The sequence below is a fragment of the Corvus kubaryi genome, unplaced genomic scaffold, assembly GCF_017639235.1.
Source record: "Corvus kubaryi isolate FWS band 111438036 unplaced genomic scaffold, C.kubaryi_AGA036_p1.0 138, whole genome shotgun sequence".
In the NCBI taxonomy this organism is placed as follows: Eukaryota; Metazoa; Chordata; class Aves; order Passeriformes; family Corvidae; genus Corvus; species Corvus kubaryi.
In genome coordinates this window covers 7958284-7977538 of record NW_024580672.1, presented here as the reverse complement: position 1 = coordinate 7977538, position 19255 = coordinate 7958284, and the positions used below count along the sequence as shown (strand labels likewise).

The 19255-nt window shown below is 39.5% G+C and overlaps 2 protein-coding genes across 3 annotated transcripts in view; both read right to left on the bottom strand.

Annotated features, from left to right (window-relative positions):
- Positions 1–297: 297 nt before the first annotated feature.
- On the bottom strand, positions 298–16231 carry NOC3L (NOC3 like DNA replication regulator). The gene is made up of 21 exons (XM_042018976.1): positions 16177–16231; positions 14696–14903; positions 14183–14309; positions 12606–12763; positions 12433–12489; positions 11317–11447; positions 10716–10877; positions 9881–9974; positions 9504–9679; positions 9162–9290; positions 8569–8700; positions 8119–8199; positions 7478–7578; positions 6943–7015; positions 6807–6870; positions 6648–6719; positions 5493–5674; positions 5130–5258; positions 4424–4521; positions 2530–2614; positions 298–818 (listed from the first exon to the last, which is right to left on the bottom strand). The coding sequence occupies exons 1-21, from the start codon at positions 16183–16185 to the stop codon at positions 687–689; spliced, it is 2400 nt and encodes a 799-aa protein (XP_041874910.1). The 5' UTR covers positions 16186–16231; the 3' UTR covers positions 298–686.
- Positions 16232–16356: 125 nt separating this feature from the next.
- Positions 16357–19255, bottom strand: part of TBC1D12 (TBC1 domain family member 12) — a 41933-nt gene continuing 39034 nt past the window's right edge. For both annotated transcript variants that reach the window (XM_042018970.1, XM_042018971.1), the window contains 2 exons: positions 18274–18532; positions 16357–18036 (listed from right to left, as the gene is read on the bottom strand). In XM_042018970.1, coding sequence (XP_041874904.1) covers positions 17968–18036; positions 18274–18532 — 328 coding nt within the window. In that variant the 3' untranslated portion in view covers positions 16357–17967. The remainder of the gene's footprint in view (positions 18037–18273; positions 18533–19255) is intronic.

Sequence of the window (19255 nt, the reverse complement as noted above, 5' to 3'; positions counted from 1 at the left end):
GAGAATTACCTACATAAAAAAACCTCAAAACATTCTTACCTTGTATTTGTCCAGTATTCTTGACAGCAATGCTTTATTCAAGTCACTGCAGTAGAGCATTCAATCACAATGACAGTATAGAACTGAAATTCAGTATTCTTAATTTGCTAATACCAAGATTCATCAGAGGGAAAAAAAACACCAAATGCAAAATCATTTCAAGATGAGACAAATGGTTAGAAGTCATCAGGAGAAAAACAGGAAAAACGCAATACATTTTCCAAATGTCTAGGTAACTTAGACATCAAAAAGTCAATATTATGTTAACATTTTCAAAATATTTATTAAGTTATCAACACAACCCAGTGAGTTCCCAGAAACACATATGTCTGTATTCTGTTATAAAAATTAGAAAAATACATAAACAAAAATACAATTATGCATGGTTGAAACAATTCTTAAATTATGTGGGTTTGTTTTTAAAATACTGACACGACAGTTCATTGTGATGCTCCAGCCCCCTGAACATGGGCCTGGTGGTTAGGGGCACAGGCTTGTAGCTGTGTGAAAAACTGCTGGTACATTTTTGTGTGTTTCTGTATTCACACAAAAGCCTACTTTTATTCCTTTTATGATGAGTGGTGATTTCTTTCAGCCAATCTTTCTCCGTAATTAAGAAGCCAAGTGAACTTGATTGATAGGTACATTTATGCCAAGGATGATTCCTTCAAGTGCTTAGCAAAATCCAAGGGTTTGTGAGCAACAGTCTGACTGACATGTTGTTGAAGCTGTTTGTTTAGTTCTTCATCTACAAATGAATTCATTTGTGAGAAGGTATCCTGAAAAATACAAAATATTAATTGTATTACTAAGCAAGGCCATGTTTTCCATGCCTACCTTAGATTAGCAGTCTTGTTTCTCTCCCGTGGTCCCGGTCATCTGGACCAGACTGGAACTGGCAGCTCACTCCTCCCTGGCCTGCAGTAAATTTCCCTTGGCTGCACGCAAGCACTGTCAAGCAGTCCTTCCTAAGCTCATGGGTTTGGTGAGGGTTTTCTGCTTTCTGGTAAGCTGGGCCTTAAAAGATTACCTACTACACACAGCCATGGCTTCCAGCTCTGGGGGGTTCACACACTGCCTCCTGTTCAACGCACCTTATAAATACAAATCAAGCACAGTTTGGTGAGAGCACACCTTTATCAATCAAGCGTCTCTGACCAAAAGGCCAGTGAAAGCAACAATGCTCACAGCACAGGTTGTGAGTCAGAGAGGAATCCCCTGGCCCTTCTGCCTCCAGCCACACCTGGAGCCCTGCATTTTCCTGGTGCTCAGATGAGGAATGATTGTCATGCACATGATTTAAACTTCCCTGTGAAAGTCTTAAAATTCCCAGAGTCAAGTACTTTGTGCACTCACAGAGAAATGAGAGCCTCTCTTTAGTGGTGCACAGGGCTCCAAGTCAGAGCTTCTGTCAAGAGCAGGGAGATGCTGACTGGCAGCCTGGCACACAGAGGACACACAGGACAGAGTGTGGAAAGCTTAGATACTGCCAAAATTTGTTAAATGAGCCAAACAACCATAGAATAGGCAAGACCCCAAGGTAATTTTCCCAGTTAGGTCCATTATAGCCATCTGTGGACACTTCGTTATCTTCCTGTTCCATTGTTCCTGCTACCTAAAAGAGCTTGTGCATTTTCTTATTCAACCTAAATTTCTCTCCCATCTGCTGTTCTCAGCCTTGCTCTGTCAGAGCCGCTCGTGTAACTCCCTAGCAGGACACACACATCAAGAAGTCATTATAAAACAACTGAATAGGTTAAGTACAAACACATTTTCAGAAGCTGCTTCTCTAAAATGGAAAGAAAAATTGTGCTTTCAAGGCTTCAACTGACATTACTGAGTTACAAAGTGGAGCACTGACAATGTTAATAGGTTATATTGTTTACATTAGAAAGAAGGAAAATTATCACTTTTTAAAGGACACACCACTCACTGGGCATTTAATGGAGGCTGGCATCTGGAACACATCCAGTGCTGAGGATATAAACACACTTTCCCCATTTCTCCTCTTTTTACATTAACTCTTTGTTCCCCTCAAATTTCCACTTAGTGACACTAACAGGGATCAGTATCCCTCGACACACTGAATCAAATGCTCTGGAAATCCAGCTGTCTTGGCAACTACCCACCCTGGGGAAAGAGCTGGCTTTTTATTATTGCTTTTTGAACAAACATTAGTTCATCATTACAGGAAAGAGCCAAGAAATCTGCACTGAACCACTGCACAGTGCAAAATAACAGCTACCGTATTAGTCTTGCTATGTTAACTGATGCTGTGGGAGGTAGGACTATTTATACAGCTATTTTTTCCTTCCTTATACTCAGTTCTATCTTATGCCAGTTAAAAAAATATACTTGATGCAAAAAGTACAGAAACCAGAAGCCAAACTCAGTGTGCCAACGTCTGGGCACTGCATAGTGAGCTAGAAGATACAGGTTACGTTGGTGCGTCACATAGTTAGAAAAGGATACAGAGAGATGAGACAGTACCTTTCTTCTAGGTGTTACTGATGCAACAGGAGGATTAAAGGTCATTCCCTTCATACAGTATGTCTCAAAAAGTTCTGTAGCAGACCTACAGTAAATAAACAGTGAAAGAAAAATGGCATTAGATAAATACAACTTCAGCTGATCTATCACCACTCCAAGAGCAACTTCTCACACTCCCCCCACTCTCCCCCCTCCACCACACTTTAGGAGAACTCCTCAGAGTAATGAGCATCACCTGGAAAAGATCAGAAGCCAAGGGCTGGGAAACAATGTGAGTCAAAGTAAGTAAAATGTGTCTAAATACTCAGCTAGGGGAGACAAGAAAACTGTTCTGTTGTCTTCCCAGAGCTCTGCTCTGTACATATTTGAAAAAGGGGAGGAGGAAAAAGGCAGGTAAAGATTATGTAGCTGACACAATCTTCCAGAATTTCCAACAGTTCCTTACCAAAGGGTTTTATGAAAAAGCATCCATGGGAGAACAGGGAAGACCATCACAGAAAAGAACTGGTTAAAAGACAAGAAACAGAGGACAGGAGTCTATGGTCAGTTTTTGCAACGGCAGGAAGAAACTGGATTTCCACAAGGTCTTTTCCAGGACCTGTGCTTTCCAACATGCTCAAAAAAGAGCTGGAGAATACCAAGTTATTTGTAGTAGTAAGAATGAGCTACTGGGTGGAGAACTGCAGACAGACTCTATGAGATTATCAGAAAAATGGCAAATGAAATTTAGTGTTGGAAAAAGCAATTCCACATAAAAACAGTATGCTCTGAGCTGACTACTATCACTTAAACAAAAAAATCTTCTTGTTAGGACAGATACTTTTATGGGATTGTGACTTTAGTGCTATTTGGAGTTGAAAAGAAACAGCAAACACAATAGAAATTAGTTACATCAGTGTATAAATCCACAGATCACCCACATCTCAAATACTGCAAGCAAGTCTCCAATTTAATCTTGAAATGCTTAAATTGGTGTAAGTACAGGAACATGCAATAAAGTTGATGGAAAATATGGAACAGTTCCTGTCTGAGCTGGATCCCTCCATCCAGGAGAGACAGTAGATGGAGGTATGTTATGATTGAGGTCTGCCAAGTCCTATGAGGCACAGAAAGAGTGTGATGGAGCAGACTGTTCACTTCAGCTCCCAGAGCAAGAACCAGAGGGTGTTAAATTAAGCAAACTGGCACAAGGTTCAAAACAAAAGAAAGCAGATCTTACCATAAGGAGCTGTGAACTCATAGAACCCTTTCCAAACAATGCTGCATTTGCAACATGTGTGCTCTGATTCAAGGAACATGGAACAGTTTTGGAAAGAACTCCATGAAGAGAGAGGCACTAACAGAAAACGGTATCAGGTTCAGGAAATCCACCAAGCTGAAACCTGTCAGAGGCCAGGACACTGCTCAGAGCATGTCTTACATGTATGCCCTGGTTTTACTTTTCACAAGGCACCTGCTGCCAGCCACTGCCAAAGATAGGATGCTGAATTAGATCTTCGCCTGAGCCTGGATGGCTGTTCTCATGTTTTAACCTGCTACAGACCTTACACTGCAACTTGGGTTCTAGTTTCCACTGGACAGCCCCAGTTCAGTGATCCTGATCCATATTCAGATCAGGGCTGCTGCTGAAGATATTTTGCTCCCGGGGGAAGAAAACACACTGCACTTTGAGATGTTTACCCTTGTCACAGCCTGGCAACAAGTCTCAAAAGGGAAAAAAAAAAAAGAAAAAGGCAGCCAACATTCTGTACTGGCAGAAGAACAAAGAGAGTTTGAAGATCAGAGTCCTTAATTTCATAGATAATTATTTTTAGGAATTCCTTTAATATAGTATAAGCAACAGCTTCCTTTCAGGGCCTATTTTGAAAAAAATAAGAACTCTTTGATAACTCACCTTTGGGTCAAATCAAGTGGAAGAGCTCCTGAGCCTTCAGTTGGAGCTCCAGCAATAAGGTGAGATGCAAATTTCTGCACTGTTGGATGATAATGTCTCTGAAAGAAAGAAAGAAGTCAATAGACAGACAGTAAGAGATATTGTATTTATCTATAGATTCTCATATTTATTTCCATTTCTGTAAGATGGAAGGTCCTTTAGTTTAGAAACTGAGCACCTCAAAATCAGTCAGTTTGTGGGATTGAGTAAGAACACCCAGTCATGCATTTATTCACTCATACAGTGCTGTGAGCATGATTCTCCATAGCTACATATCTAACTCCTACTCCCAGAAAACAGGGAGAAAGGGCAGAGGAAGCCCTCTCCAAACCCTGACTGGAATGACAGATCAAGGTGTCAGTTCCTCCTGGAACAAGGGCTGGACTGTAACTGAACTTAACAGATTTAAAAAGTCTCCAAAGGAATCTAATAAGGCAACCTGCAGTAGACCCAGTGTGGTATTATGATAGGGGATGTGTAACATCTCCTTTTGAGCTCATCCTTCCATACCACTGTGTTGGTCTTCCACTCTGTTGGAATAGGCTCATGTCAGCCAAGACTTGACAGATAAGGCTGAAGACCTCTGTTCTCCATTTGTGTAAAGCACCTAAACACTGAGCAGCTATTTACTGCTGTTACTTCCCAAATCCCTGAGTTACTCATGAACCTGCAGTAGATGCAGCTCCCACAGGGCTGTGTTCTGGGCGTTGCAATGCTCTGGTTCCTCTAATTCTGGGAGATAAACTCCACTGCCTTGAGATTCATTGTCTAGTAAGAGGTCCATCTTTGGGAATGTCTACAATACAAAAAAAACCAGAAACTGAGTTGTTTATATTACACCCCCAATTATAACATGGCTAAGTCAGTTTCAGGATTCATTCCACATTATTCAGTCTCAGCAGCATTTAAGGATACTCTGTTTTCATATTCTAGTTAAAGATGCTTTAAAAAGTTTTGCATAAAATCAATTTATCAAAAAATTCAATAACCTTTAGCCAGTAAGCTAAAAATTTCAACAAATAAAACTTACTTGCATGAATATCCTGTTTGTTGCCAAGATCCCAACACTGGAATTTGGAAGTACATGAAGAGCAAGGATGGAAAGTCGCTTTAGGAAAGCAAGAGCTCGCTGCTGAGACACTTGCTTTCTCCTCTTGGCAAACATGACATCCAGGCACTGCAGCACAATCTCAATGTCCTCGTTGGTGCCACCTCAAAAGCAGAATTTCATACAGAGTAAATAACCACATCATGGACATACAGCTGGATAATCTGCTACAGGCTGGGCACTGGAAACTGAGAACAGCATGAAAGCTGTGAGGCTCAGACACTTCTCGTGATTCAGACATTAAGCATCCACCCTTTTTTGATCAAAATAGTCCAGCTTTGAACAAAAAAAATGTACCATTGTTTCTGTGCTCCTTTCTAAGAAAAGACTTGTTCCATCAAAAATGTCTAAACATGAAACACAGCTACTGTTTCAATCCTAAATGCACTCATTGTATCGTTTTCTATAAACTATTAAACAGCGCAAAGATTTAGACTTTTACCCATCCAGATCTGCAGAATGTTTATTCTTAATCTTTTAATTCTTAGTGAATTCACATTTCTGAAGTTAATTAAAATTATGTTAATTTCAAATTTTATAAATCTCTTTTTTCATCAATTATTCAACTTCTCATAATTACTGGAAAATTTAGATTAGAAAGTTAAAATGTCATAATTACAAAAATCAGAAATATATACTAGAAAATCTTAGCAAACAGAATCTAAATTTAGTTTTTTTTTAATTATATTGGAAAAATCGGGTATTTTTTTCTTTATTGGAGAAAGAATTAGAGAAAAAAGACAAGAATTTTTAAAATGTCCCTGAAAGAAGTAATTATAAAGATTTAAAAAAATTTAAACTGAGGACAGGATAAATGCTTATCCAAGATCACATACTTGGCATTTCCTACTGAAATGACACAATTAGAACCATGTATTGCAATAATACTTCAAGTATTTGTATTGCAGTAATGCAGTGTGCAACCCGAGAAAAAAGTAGCTTAAACCAGACAATAATCTTTTCAGAAATCAGGTATCTTTAAAAAAGTGTAGTTTATTAATGCTACATAAAGGCTTTGATAGCAAAGAAACAGAATAAACATCTAGGTGAACAGTGAAAATAAGACTCTGGAATTACCTGCATGTAGGCTGAACAGCGTCTTGTAAAGATGTGTGTAAAATTTCATCGGATCAATGTTAAGAACATCACCTATTAACATAATCCCAAATAAACACATTTACTCCATTTATTTAAATGGCAATACTAAATAAAAGTTTGATTTTAAAAATCTCTTACCTTGACCAGAGAGTATATGAAAAGCACTGAGAATGCAGTGAAGACTCTCACGGTAGCTTAAATCCTAAGAATACAAAACTGATTAAGTAACCAAAAGAAACTAATTTTAAGAAAACTATTATAAAACTCAACTTACCCCAGATGCAATAAGAGAATGAAGGACAATCAATAGGTCATCAAAAAATTCCACATTTATGAGATGAGCAAACCTTGAATCAAAGAGATTTTCATTTTTAAACTACAGACATTATCTGAAAATTCACTTCAAAGTGTTCTGAATTGCCAAGACACACATCTTAAAACAGGCTAAATCAAATGCTGAACATTTGCTGTCTTCACAGGAAAGCACAATTCAGCCCCGAAATGCTAATCATGGCTTTTCTAGAGCATTAACAACATGCTTGTGTCCTTCAGCAATTAATCAGACAAAATAATGGAATCACATCATCCTCTGTGGCATTTGCACCACATCAATTCTATCATGGAAAATTTCAAATCACATTGAAATGCCTTTGGAAACAGCTGAAAACTTCAGCAGAGAAATAAAAGAATTTCAACTTATTTGTCAGGGACTATCTTTTCTCACTGCTTAAATCCCTTTCAGAGACAAAAATTTCTTTAGTGCTTTATGTCTTTTCCAATACACACAAGAGAAGGCAGTCAGTTCTTACTTTGCAAGACCTTCTAGCACAGCTGGCAAAAGTGGAGACTTCTGAGCTTTCTTCAAGATCCTGAAGTAAGTTACAAATACAATATTCAAGGTCTCTGTGTGCTAAAGGAAAGAAAACAAAATTAAATACTTAATCATGTAAAATAGACATATCCACTTCACTTAAACTCAATTGAAATGCTTCTCTCTGTCCAAACCTGCACTCAGGCCTTCCAAACCAGTCCTGGCACTGCCCTCTCTGCTCTTCTTGTGCTGAAAAGCTCAAGTCCTCACGTGCCCTCCTGCCCACGACTCTCACCTGACTACAGCCACACTCCTCCTTTGCCTAAAGGCCACTCCGAGAGGCTGTAACACCCACTACATAGTGTCCTATGGAGTAGGGCACCTGGAGGACATTTGCTAATGGATTCAATACCTTTTTGAGCAGAGAGCAGTAGGGAATAGAAATGGCTGTTGGCCTTCCTGGGTAAACTGAGAGTGGTTTACTGAAATCTCTGTCACAGGCAAAGCATTTGTTAGCTGACAGCATGATTTAAAGATGTGGAATGCTGACAGGTTGGGATGAAGGGAAGACACTTAGTTATAAAAGGGTTAGAAGCTGCCATTCTGCAAAAATAGGGAAATAATCTCTCAATTACTTACCAACTTCAGTTTCTTTTCTTTACTTTCTGATGCTTCTGCTTCCAGGAGTTCTCGTTCCAGTTTCTCTTCAGCTTTCTTCCACTGAAAATATACAGTAGATTTTAAGACAACAGATCAAATGTTTCCAACCACTCTGGATACCCAGGTTGCAAAGATACCCAGAGAACAAATTTTCCACACTTGGTGAGTTGCTTAAGTCACCCTGTGATTCTACAGGATAAACCCCCCTATCACAAACAACCAGTCAAAAGCATTACCAACACAGGAAAGAGGAAAAAAATAGGAAGATAATTAAATTCCCTGTAGGACCTCATAAATTTTCAAATATAATGTAAAATCTGATGACTGATGCTGAGAGTTAACAATGGCAACAGCAGATGTGCAATCATTGCTGGAAAAAAATGCTACATAAAGTAACAGAAGTAGAGCATGAGAAACCACATGTCATACCTTTCTTTGCATTCTGGAAAGATTTTTTCTTTTCTCTTTGTAAGTCATGAACTTTTTCTTACGTGCAATGTCTTCGGAATCTTTTTGTAATTCTACTTCCTTAATTCTTAAATGAAGAAATACTTTTAACACCTATTGTAAAATAAAACAAATACAATGAAAGGTGATCTACAACCTCATAGGAACAAAAGGTAAGACATCCTGAATTCCATTCCAGCTAATGGGCTTTGCTGGTCAAAGGTTCTTCTGTTTATTCCCCTCCCATTCCTTCATACCTGTATCTCTTAATCCCTGTTCCCAGTTCCTTCCCCAGCACTGTCCATTTCTATCCATTCCTCCATTTGCCTCTCACTTCAAGTCTCCCTGCCTGACTTAACCCATATCTCTGGCAGGATCTGATCTCCACCTCCTCCTTCCCTTGTCCCATACCTCTCTTTAACTCTCTGGCTCAGCATAATCCTGAACTGTCTGTGGTCTGACAGAGTGAGGAAATTCTGCTTGTCTGTAGCCAGCAGCTGCAGTAACTTTAACGTTTGGATTTTTTTAAACTTTTGACTGAAGAATATTGTGATGTACAACAGAAAGACTCTTACCTCAGGTCTGACATCGTAATTTCTACCCCTCACAAGGCCAGAAATGACCTTAACTACACCAAGAGAAGCATAGCCCAACTTGTCCTGTTTAAAGAGCTTCTTAACTGCCTCAACACACAATTCAGAAATCTGAAAAGCAAAACACATAAATTCTGCTGTAAAGCCAAGTCCACAACAACAGCTACTAACAGATGACACTCATGGTATTTACTAATTACAAAGTGCACACAAGCCTTTAAAATAGTGAAAAGATCCAGCCACAAGATCTGGATATTGTGGAATAAGGCTCAGAAAGAATTATTTTTCATGCAAAACAAGAACTCTAATCAGAAAATCACTTACCATTTTTGATGGATCATTCATGAGTGGAACAATGAGAACAATAATGTTATTGTGGAAGTTGAAGTGGGGTAGGGCCACAAGCAGCTCACACAGACACTTCACTGCTACCTCTGCTAGACCTTTATATGCCTTTAATGAGATGACATTGCTTTTCTTCAACTTCCTTTGCTTCCAATCTGCACAAAATGTTGTTTTTAGTGATTACTGTTCAGAGATAATGAGCTTGTAAATATTTAAATTTTCAGTGATTGCAGGCATTCTCCTGCATACTTCATGCAAGTGCTATCTCGAAGACAGAAGGTAGCATACATTCAGAGGAGGGAATCCGCTGCAAACAATCTTGCCTTTACTAAAAAAATGGGAAGTGTTGACTGTACCTTTAATTGTTTGTTCCAGATTTTCCAAATAAAATTTATACTGGCTTACAAGACCTTCTTCAAATTCTCTCAGTTTCTGAGTTTCTTTTTTAACCTTTAAACATAACAGAAATGAGATTTTATTTGGAGAGCTAAATACTGAAATTAGCCAGTGGTGAAAAAAAAAGAAGTTTTAAACCAAGTATCAGATATCTAGGTAGCTTTTTTTTCTAGCCAGACATTCCTAGAAATGTATTAAAAAATATATACTTCTGCATTTTTCTACAGATGTCTTCAGAGGGCCTTTTCCAACTAGGCCTATTTCATTTATAGAGCTTGAAGTAACATTATCAACTTGATGTTATTTTAAAACCGTGACTCTAAACTGCACTAAACCTATACTCAACCTTCTAAATAATTGGTTAAAAACAAGCTCCAGAAAACAAGTTGCTCTGCATTTTTTTCGCAAATTGGTGAACACATTTCAAAGAAATCCATGCCAGTTAGGTGAAAATATTGCATCATTTGCTTTCCTTCTAATGCTCTTCAGCACAGGACCTTATTCCAAGGTCTATGAGGAAAGTCACCCAGGTGTGGTATACTACTTTCAGACGCTACTTCTTCCCTCCATTACCACCTGCATGTCACCAACTTATTGAAGGAATAATTAAAGGTTCAAGACAAAAACCTCTGCTCCTGAAAGCATCATAGCTTCAGAGCTTCCACAAGTATTTGTGTATTTGTCCCCTTTGCTCAAAACCACAAATTCCTATTAAACAAATCAGTATTAGTACTTGGCATAGCTGAAAAAACTCTTAACTACTCACATACACTATAAATAGACTTGATATTTCACCTTGGTAGCCTTTTCTGCTTCGGTCAGAGGCCGAATTTTGTATGAAGGCGCAACATCTTTGAATATCTCCATCAAAGACACCATGACCAGCTTCCGAACAATCACAGCCACATTAGGATCCTGTTCCATCAGCATGGCCCGCAGCTCCTTCAACTTCTTAATCTGATTGAAGAAAATAGGCAGACATCAGATGAAGATCAACTGCAAACCAAGGGACAAGCACAATGTACGTTAACTCAGCAGTTACTCAGAATCTACTGCATGAAGAGCCATGAAATGGAGATATCCCAACGAAATTTTTATCTCAGGAATGTTCAAAATATCCTGCTATTCCAAACTTGCACATATTTATAGAAGATTATTAGTATATCTTGAAACATTGAGAACTATCAGATACAACCCCGAAATGAGAGGTTACATGGGGGTCATGCTTAAGGAACAAAGTAGCTTGTACAGAAAATAACAGAAGTGATACAACACTGACCTTTTCCTTGTTCTACCCACATGTTCTTGTGCTTTTGCTACTGTTTGCTCACTTCATATCTTTACTTCTTGACTTAGTGCACAACACAGACACGCATGGTTAAGTAAATGTACCTACATTGCTGTCTGGCTCTGAGAGAATGGCAGATGCTAAGGCAGCTATGTGCATCTTCCTCTCCTGCAGCTTTTTTCTCCTTTCAGCAGCCATTTCCTCAGGAGTGAGAATAGGCAGGGGTTCCTCATTAAAGTCTGGCACAGATGTGAGAGTTAAAAAAGAGGGGAAGTCACTCAACAAATACCATGTTGCAGATACTGCATTTCAGAAGGGTACCCTGGTAAGCCCACACAGGAGTAACACAAGAAGTTCCACAGTCAAAGAAGCTTTAAGAATGACTTTGCTAGAGCTCATATTAACCCACAGATTAATTTTTGCTCCACTTCAAAATCTTTTGCTTGCAAAAAGAAGTGGACTAAATGATTTTGAATCTGCCCATGGTGCTCTCTGAGTACAGTGGGAACATATAAACTCAGCATATTACTCCAACCATGCCAAAAAACTGCAGCACTCTGCAATTTGTACCGAATTATTCACCATTCACTTTTTCTTTTAAAAATCCAATTGTTTTGTTTGTGGTTTCTGAATATTATTTTGCTACAAGTATCTCCTTCCTCAACCTCAGATTATATTTAGACAGTAAGGACCCAGAAGTAGCAACGACTCTTGAAAATTACTATTAACTCGATAGCCAATTGCAAATCAAAATCTCAGTTTTCTGGTATTGATGTTTTAAGTAAAAATTTCAAAGACAAAGACAGACACTTAAAGCCTACAAAAGTCTGTCCTGAACTGCATTTCAAAATGATCTCAGAGTAATCAAAATAGAACCATGCAGACATTCTTTATGTAAGACCAATATCTTCCTTCTTACTAGCAAAGATGATACAAGGATAAAAGGAACTTCATGCAAGTATCACTTCCAAGTGAAAAATCAGAATGATTTTGAAGAAAGAGAATCTGAAGCCAGCCATTCCTGAGATTCTAACAAGTAAGAATGCAAGCTTTGATTAATGGTCATGCTTTGGTGGCAACATGATCGTGAACATATTCAAAAACATCCTGAACAAATACACTTCAATTACAAACTTCCTTGGGAAACAGCAAAGTACTTTTCAGGTACGTCAGTGATTTGGAAAAAAAAAAAACCAACAAAACGCAAGCACAATGTTTTATTACCTTCTGCTTCCTCCATATCTTCTGTGTCCTCTTCTTCATCATGTGCAACATTGAGAACTGCAAAAATAGAGTTTCTAGTGTCAAGCACATAATCAACACTGTGAAATTTTAAAAGAATAAATTATATACTTCTTGGCTACTATACTATACCATTTCCAGAATCTGTGTCTTACCTGGCTTTTCCACAGCTTGAGGAATAATGCCAGTCTTATCTTTGATGGGGAGCAGATGGATGAGTTCTTTTTCTGGCTCTGTTTGCAAACGTCTTGGCACCTTCTCGTATTTCTCAATCACACTTTCATGTTTTCGTTTTTTGATGTGAACAGGTTCACTGAAAAATACGAGGCAAACTAAATGAACTGGCCATGTAATTAGACAAGAACCATGTATGACCAGCTGGATTAAGTGTCTGCCTCTCACCCAGGCCAGGGTGCTGTTTTACTTGTCCTTCCTTCCCTTCTGTGCTCCCCCACTCTGACTACTGGCAAAGCCTGTGTCACACCCCTCTCTGCAAGGACAACAGCAGTAACAGTGTGGCGTGTCACCCTTCCACAGGTATGCTCCTAAACAACATGTAAGTGTACAAGAAGGTAAGTAATTAGTCTGTGCTACTATGAATACACAGTCTGTAAGTGGTGTAATATCTGACAGGTTTTTAAGACAGATTATAGCTGACCAGAGTAAAGCAGATTGAAAAGACAAGCTCTCCAATTTAAGGGAACACCATGAAAGGAGCTAAAAGCCTGTAACAGTAAAACAGGTAAAAGAGCAACCACTTCCACTGTTTTCCTACCATTCTAAAAACATTCTAGTATAATGAATGTAAGACACACAGAACTACATTTTGCAATATGTCTCTAAATAAAACCACACAATAAATTTGGAGTTTTATAAGACTTTAAACTTATGTCACGCATAGTTAGTTTGGGGAAAGAGGAAGGTTTAAAATAAAATTCTAATTCAAGAACTTGCAGCGTGGCTACAAGAAACCGTGTAGTAGAATACAGCAAAACTGCAATTTTGGAAATAAAAAATCTACTACTTTCCTTTGAAACGAGACAAAATTATTAATTACTAAGCAGAATCAGCATTAACAAATTAAAACCACCCTACAGCAGCTAGGCATAGAGTCTTTTCACATCCATAAAAAAAAGCAAGCTAAGATTTTCAAACAATCATGTAACCAGACAACTCTGTAGAAGTGTATTTGTAAAGACTATTCTACAACTAGGAGCACTGTCTTTCTACATTGTCACTTTGAACTCTACCCAATGCTTTGGTCCACAAAACTGGTAACAAACTTTTTGTATGAATGTTTTGGTGTTGCATGTGTTTATAGACATGGATTACATAACCCTTTGTATTTTTTTCCACCAATTTGCAGTGCAATATGTATAGTGGTCCATTGTCCAGGGAATGTCCCAAATACTCTATATAGAAAAAAAGACTGTTTACAGATTAAAGCACTTCTTTTCAGTTTGAGGGATGCTACTCACTTCACAGCCAGGGACCTCCCAGGAAGGAACACTGCAGAAACAGTATCCTGAAGGTCAGGCAGAACACCTGAATGTACTGATACACATCAATACATTAATACTGAAGTACTGACAGGCTGAGGAAACACTATACCGGAGCTGCAAAGAAACACCAGACTGAAAGAGACCTCCTGATAAATGCATGACTTTACGTATTAATTACATATTGACCACGCAAGGCTGAATTAGCATGAAAAGGAGACATCACAACTCACTTAGAAGAAAGATCTCTGGTTAAAAAGGATGCTTTTTGGGCCAAATCCTCCATTAATTTTAAGTCATCTTCATCCATCATGTCCAGTGGAAGAGCATCTTCTTCCTCTTTTTCTTCCCATTTTCCAGCTATTTTAGAAGAAGATGTTTACAGATTAAGATCCTATATGCATAGCCACCCTTGAAAACCTAACCCTGTCTACACTTTTGAGACCATTTTACACTTTACTTCAACCTGGAGCTCACTGACCTTTATGCATGTGGTTTTTGTTATCCCAGAAAACTGCCCCTTTAGTGTGACATCCAACAGTGATCAGTGCAAACACATTTCTACCATCTTTAACAGACAGTTCTAGGTACCAGAATGGCTACATTTTGTATTTTTCACAAGTCTCCCTCTCTTTCAACACAAACAGTAACTATCTGTATACAGAAAATGAAGTGTATTTTTCTCGAATTTTACAACAGGAAGCAGCAGGATATTCAGTAACACCCATACCTAAACAAACACTTACCAACTTGTTTTTTCTTGCATTCCTCCAATGGAAAAGGCTTTCTAGAAATAGCATCTCTGACAGCCTCCCTTAGCTTCTTTTGTTCTTTACGATACTTCTTAGCAGCACTCTTCTGCTTGTACTGTTTATTCTTTAATTTATTGTCAAGTTTTATCTGACTAGTTCTCAGTAACTTGCGAAAACTTGGAACTCGCTTTGTGTTTTTTCTCTAGAAAACAAACAGAAAACTACAAGTCACTGACATGTTAACAGCCTTTGTAAAATTTATTTCACTGTTTAAGATCTCTGAGTTTCTATTTCTATCAGGACCGAACAATACGTTTCTTGCTAACAGTATCATCAGTTAGCCTCAAATTTACACAACTGTGTTACATCTTTGAGAGGAGAGCACCATGACAAATGTATTACAGAAACATTCTCTGACAACTTTGCTATTAAACCGTATGTCCATCACTTTTAGACGCAAGGACACTCAAGGTATGGTACACAGTTTGTTAGGGCACAATCTTTTGTGAGCTCCCAAGCACTTTGTTCTCTTTTCAGGGTGCTGCTGCTCCCCAGCACATGATAAGGTACCTCGGGGGACTTTAATGTCCAAGGCCACAGGCTCGGGCAAATGTCCTCCTGCAGCACACCTCCTCAGGCTGAGCTTTGGCTTCCTCCTCCCTTAAACTCCCCCTGCCCAGCAGCGGCAGGGACCTGGCGAGGCTGCCTGCTGCAAGGCTCACAACAGCAGCAGTACCAGAACAGGGTTACGGAGGCCAGAGCTGGGGGAGGCACGGTGGGTATGAGAAACCGGGCTCAGGGAAAGCCCAGAGGCGCGGGTCAATATAGGCGGCCTGTGCCAAACCTGCAAAACACTCCCAAGAGTGCTCGGGATGGGAATGGACACAGAAGGGATCACCCAACGAGGGCCATGGGAAGGCAAAGGCTGTGCAGAGAAACTGGGCATCGAAGCGCTGGTACGGGTGATGTGTCCCTTCACAAAGGGGACAAGTGGCTGGATCAGTGTGGGGTTTCTCGAATCCTTAGCTCAGTTGGTTGGAGCATGGTGCGAGTAACACCAAGATTGTGGGATCACTCCCTGAACGGGCCAGTCACTTAAGGGTTGGGCTCCATGATCCTTGCGGGCCCCTCCCAACTGAGAACAAAATCCTGTCAATCTTTGAGTCCGGAATTTGAGTCAGTTCAAGTTTAGCTTCCCTTTCTACATTGGGCTATCGGGAGAGCGCTGAAAGGCCAGCGTTCGCCTCGAGGTGAGAGACGAGCCTGCGCTTTGCCGGCTCACCACCGGTGCTCACCCACAGCACCCGCACTGCTCTGCCGTTCCCGGAGTCCCGGCAGCACTGGCCGCTACCAGCCACGGCTCCCCCCTCCCGCGCGTCCCCCCGTGAGCCCCGGGCCCCGCTCCCCCTCCCGTCGGTCCCCCCCGTGAGCCCCGCTCCCCGCGCCGCCCGGCCCGCTCCCCTCACGGCCCCTACCGGCTTCATGGCGGCGGCCCGCGCGTGCTGCCCGCCGGCGGAAGCGCTCCCCGCGCGGCGCCGCGCGGCCACAGCGGCCCCTGGCGGCGGAGGCCGAACGCGCCCTCGCTGACCGAGCGCTCCGCCACCGCCGCGGCCCGGCCCGCAGCGAACGGCACAGGAACGGAACGCAACAGCAGCGCGCATCTGCTTAAGTTTTATTTACACAGGAATCGTTACTAGTGGTCTTAAAGGAAGGCTTGATCCTTCTATTTACAGTTATATACAGATTTATAGTTGAAAAGTAAGAAAACTGTACAAGATAACACAAAAATATAAGACAAATCGGATCCAATTAAAGTAGTGAATACATAAGTTAAGAAAATCTGACATTTACATTTCAAATTGTAATGTTATGAGTAGCATATATGTAGTTTTTAAACCAGATAGCAATGCAAGTTACACCACACTAAATCTTTACCCCGATTATGCAGACTCTGCTTTTAAAACACCGGACAACTGGAAGCCTCCTCCACTTAAAAATACATAATGGTAATTTTTACTTGATTTCCAGAGGGACCAGTTACAAAAACCCACATGTAAGGAATTTATTTACATTAAATATTAGCAAAAAACGGATCAAGAGAGTGCAAGTGTTCCTCACCTGCAGTGCTATCCATTTTAAATTTCTGTCCCCTACAACCACAGGTTGTTGTACAGCATCTTCAAGAACAGGAAATGTTTGAAAATATTTGCCGTGACACATACAGTATGACCTTATGTCTCACAGTTAAAAGATGTTAAAGAATTAAGTTATCACTAAACCAGATGCTTTTTGGATTTCAGTATTGCACACTAATAAAAAGACAGTTTCAAAAACAATTCTGTGTCTGCATTATTTCCAAGTGTTAAAAGTGGCTGCTTCTTTGAAAACACAAAAGCTGTAAATAGCCTTGTCATTTTCTAGTGTTCACCATTACATACAAGTATTTTTTAGTTGGAAATGGCTCAACAAAATAAAACTTCTGGTGACAAAACCCTTTCACAGAATACCTACTCCATTTACTTCACAACCAATACACCAAAACAAATGCTTAAACACCACTTGCTTTGAAAGCTGTACAGTGAAAATAGCAGCCCTGTTCTTACCACTGTTCAAAATTCATATTATTTTTGCTCTAGGTTTGGGCACAATACATCTATGGTTCCTGAGTTAATTACATTTGCCCAGACTGAAGAACGAAGCTGCAACTTAAAAAAAAACAACCAAACAAGTAAGTAAGACAATACCCCTTCCCAAATTTTAACCACCTTGCACATAAACATACCAAACCACCTTATTTGGTCCTCAATACTTGCAAATCGTTAATTGTGGAGGTAATGTTTGTACCAAAGCATTTCGTTTGGATAGCAGTTCAGGTGCCTTAAGATTTAGCAGTTCCCTCATCCCCTCCAAAAAGTGCCTTTGCGGTATTTGTAAAAACAGTTATGCCTCAAAAACTTTTTTGAAAGTACCAACAGAAGTTATTACAAATGTTTATTGCATTGAGCTGATTCTTTTAAAGTATTAAATATGAACTCCCCGCTTCTCAGTTTCATAGGTTTTAGTATTCTGTGTGAAATCAGATCTTCCCATGGCAAAAATTAATACTGGCAAAAGGGTGAAGATTTCATCAGTTCATTACTCCACTGAGAGCTGTGTCTTTTTTCCATCTCATTTTCACATTTTCTATAGTGCTTTTTCCATACAGAAGTGATGTGAAGACTTCTTTGTCATCAAGTGGTTTTCCACATTTCCAATTGACCTCCACATTAGCTTTTCGGTGCTGGGCTATGGTTCTTGTCCCCTTCTTTGTTGTCCTTCATCAGTGAGGAAAAGACCTGAAAAAGTAAATTATTTGATGAATATAAAAACTGCCAGTGTTTTAATACTATCAAGATTAACCACCACAATATTAGCATGGAGATTAATTTCCAGAATGAGACACTAGAAAGGAAGTGCCCATGGCTCGGGAGTCAGACAAGCAGCATAAAATAGTTATGAAGAGAAGTGCCCCACATATTCATGTGCTGACATGTCTGATTTAACTGATATATATATCTCTCCAAGAAACTCACCTGTGCCCATTTTTTGTTACTATTCTGCATCTGAATAGCTGCAATACAACTAAAAAGCTTTTCTGATGTAATATCTTCTGGAAGTTTTGTTAGAAACTGTGCTATATGAATAAAGTCCATCTGTAGGAGAATATCTTCATATAACCGCAGGATTCCTAATCCTGTCCTGAACAAAAATTCTTCTCCATCTCGACAGAAAACATCCCAGACACGACAGGCCAGATCAAGTGGTAATGACTTGCTGTAGAGTGTAAAAATCCTACAAATGAGTAAAAAACAAACAAATAGGAACAGTTACAACTTATTTCAGAAAAATGGAAAGACAACTTCCTTTAAATCTCAGTTACATTAGTTCAGTGTAAGCAGATGACAAGTTATTTCATACAATCTTATTTTTTTCCCCTATTTCAATGATCCACAAGTCTCCAGTTTTTTAAATCAGGACTTGTACTCTGAAACCCATCTGTTTTTATGCAACAGGAAATCCTCCATTTGAATGTCATCTACTTCAGAAAGCTCTGGCTAAAGAAATTACAAACCTCTTAGTACTCAGAGTATAAAACACACATAAGCAACAAAGATCACAACTGTGTAACCTAACCTTTCCCATTTAAGCCATGTTGTTTAACAGCTCTGTTCATCATTTGTTTCCTAAACTAAATCTAAAGCCATAAATCATCTCAATAGAGGGCTGCATCCCACTAACGTACCAATGATAAATCAATAGCTACATTTCTGTGATACATTTTTGAATTTCTATCCACATTAAAATCACAAAAATCTAATAATAATTCTATATGAAGCTCATCCTTATACACACAAACAGATAGTCTGTCTTTGACAGCACGCCCATGATTCATGGGTGCCTGCATTACTACCTTCCATTACAAACAACACAGCTTGCTACTCTCCGCTTTAGAACATTCGTTACTTCAAACTGTTCACTGTATTTTCAAGTTTATTCCTCCCCAAACCAGGTCCT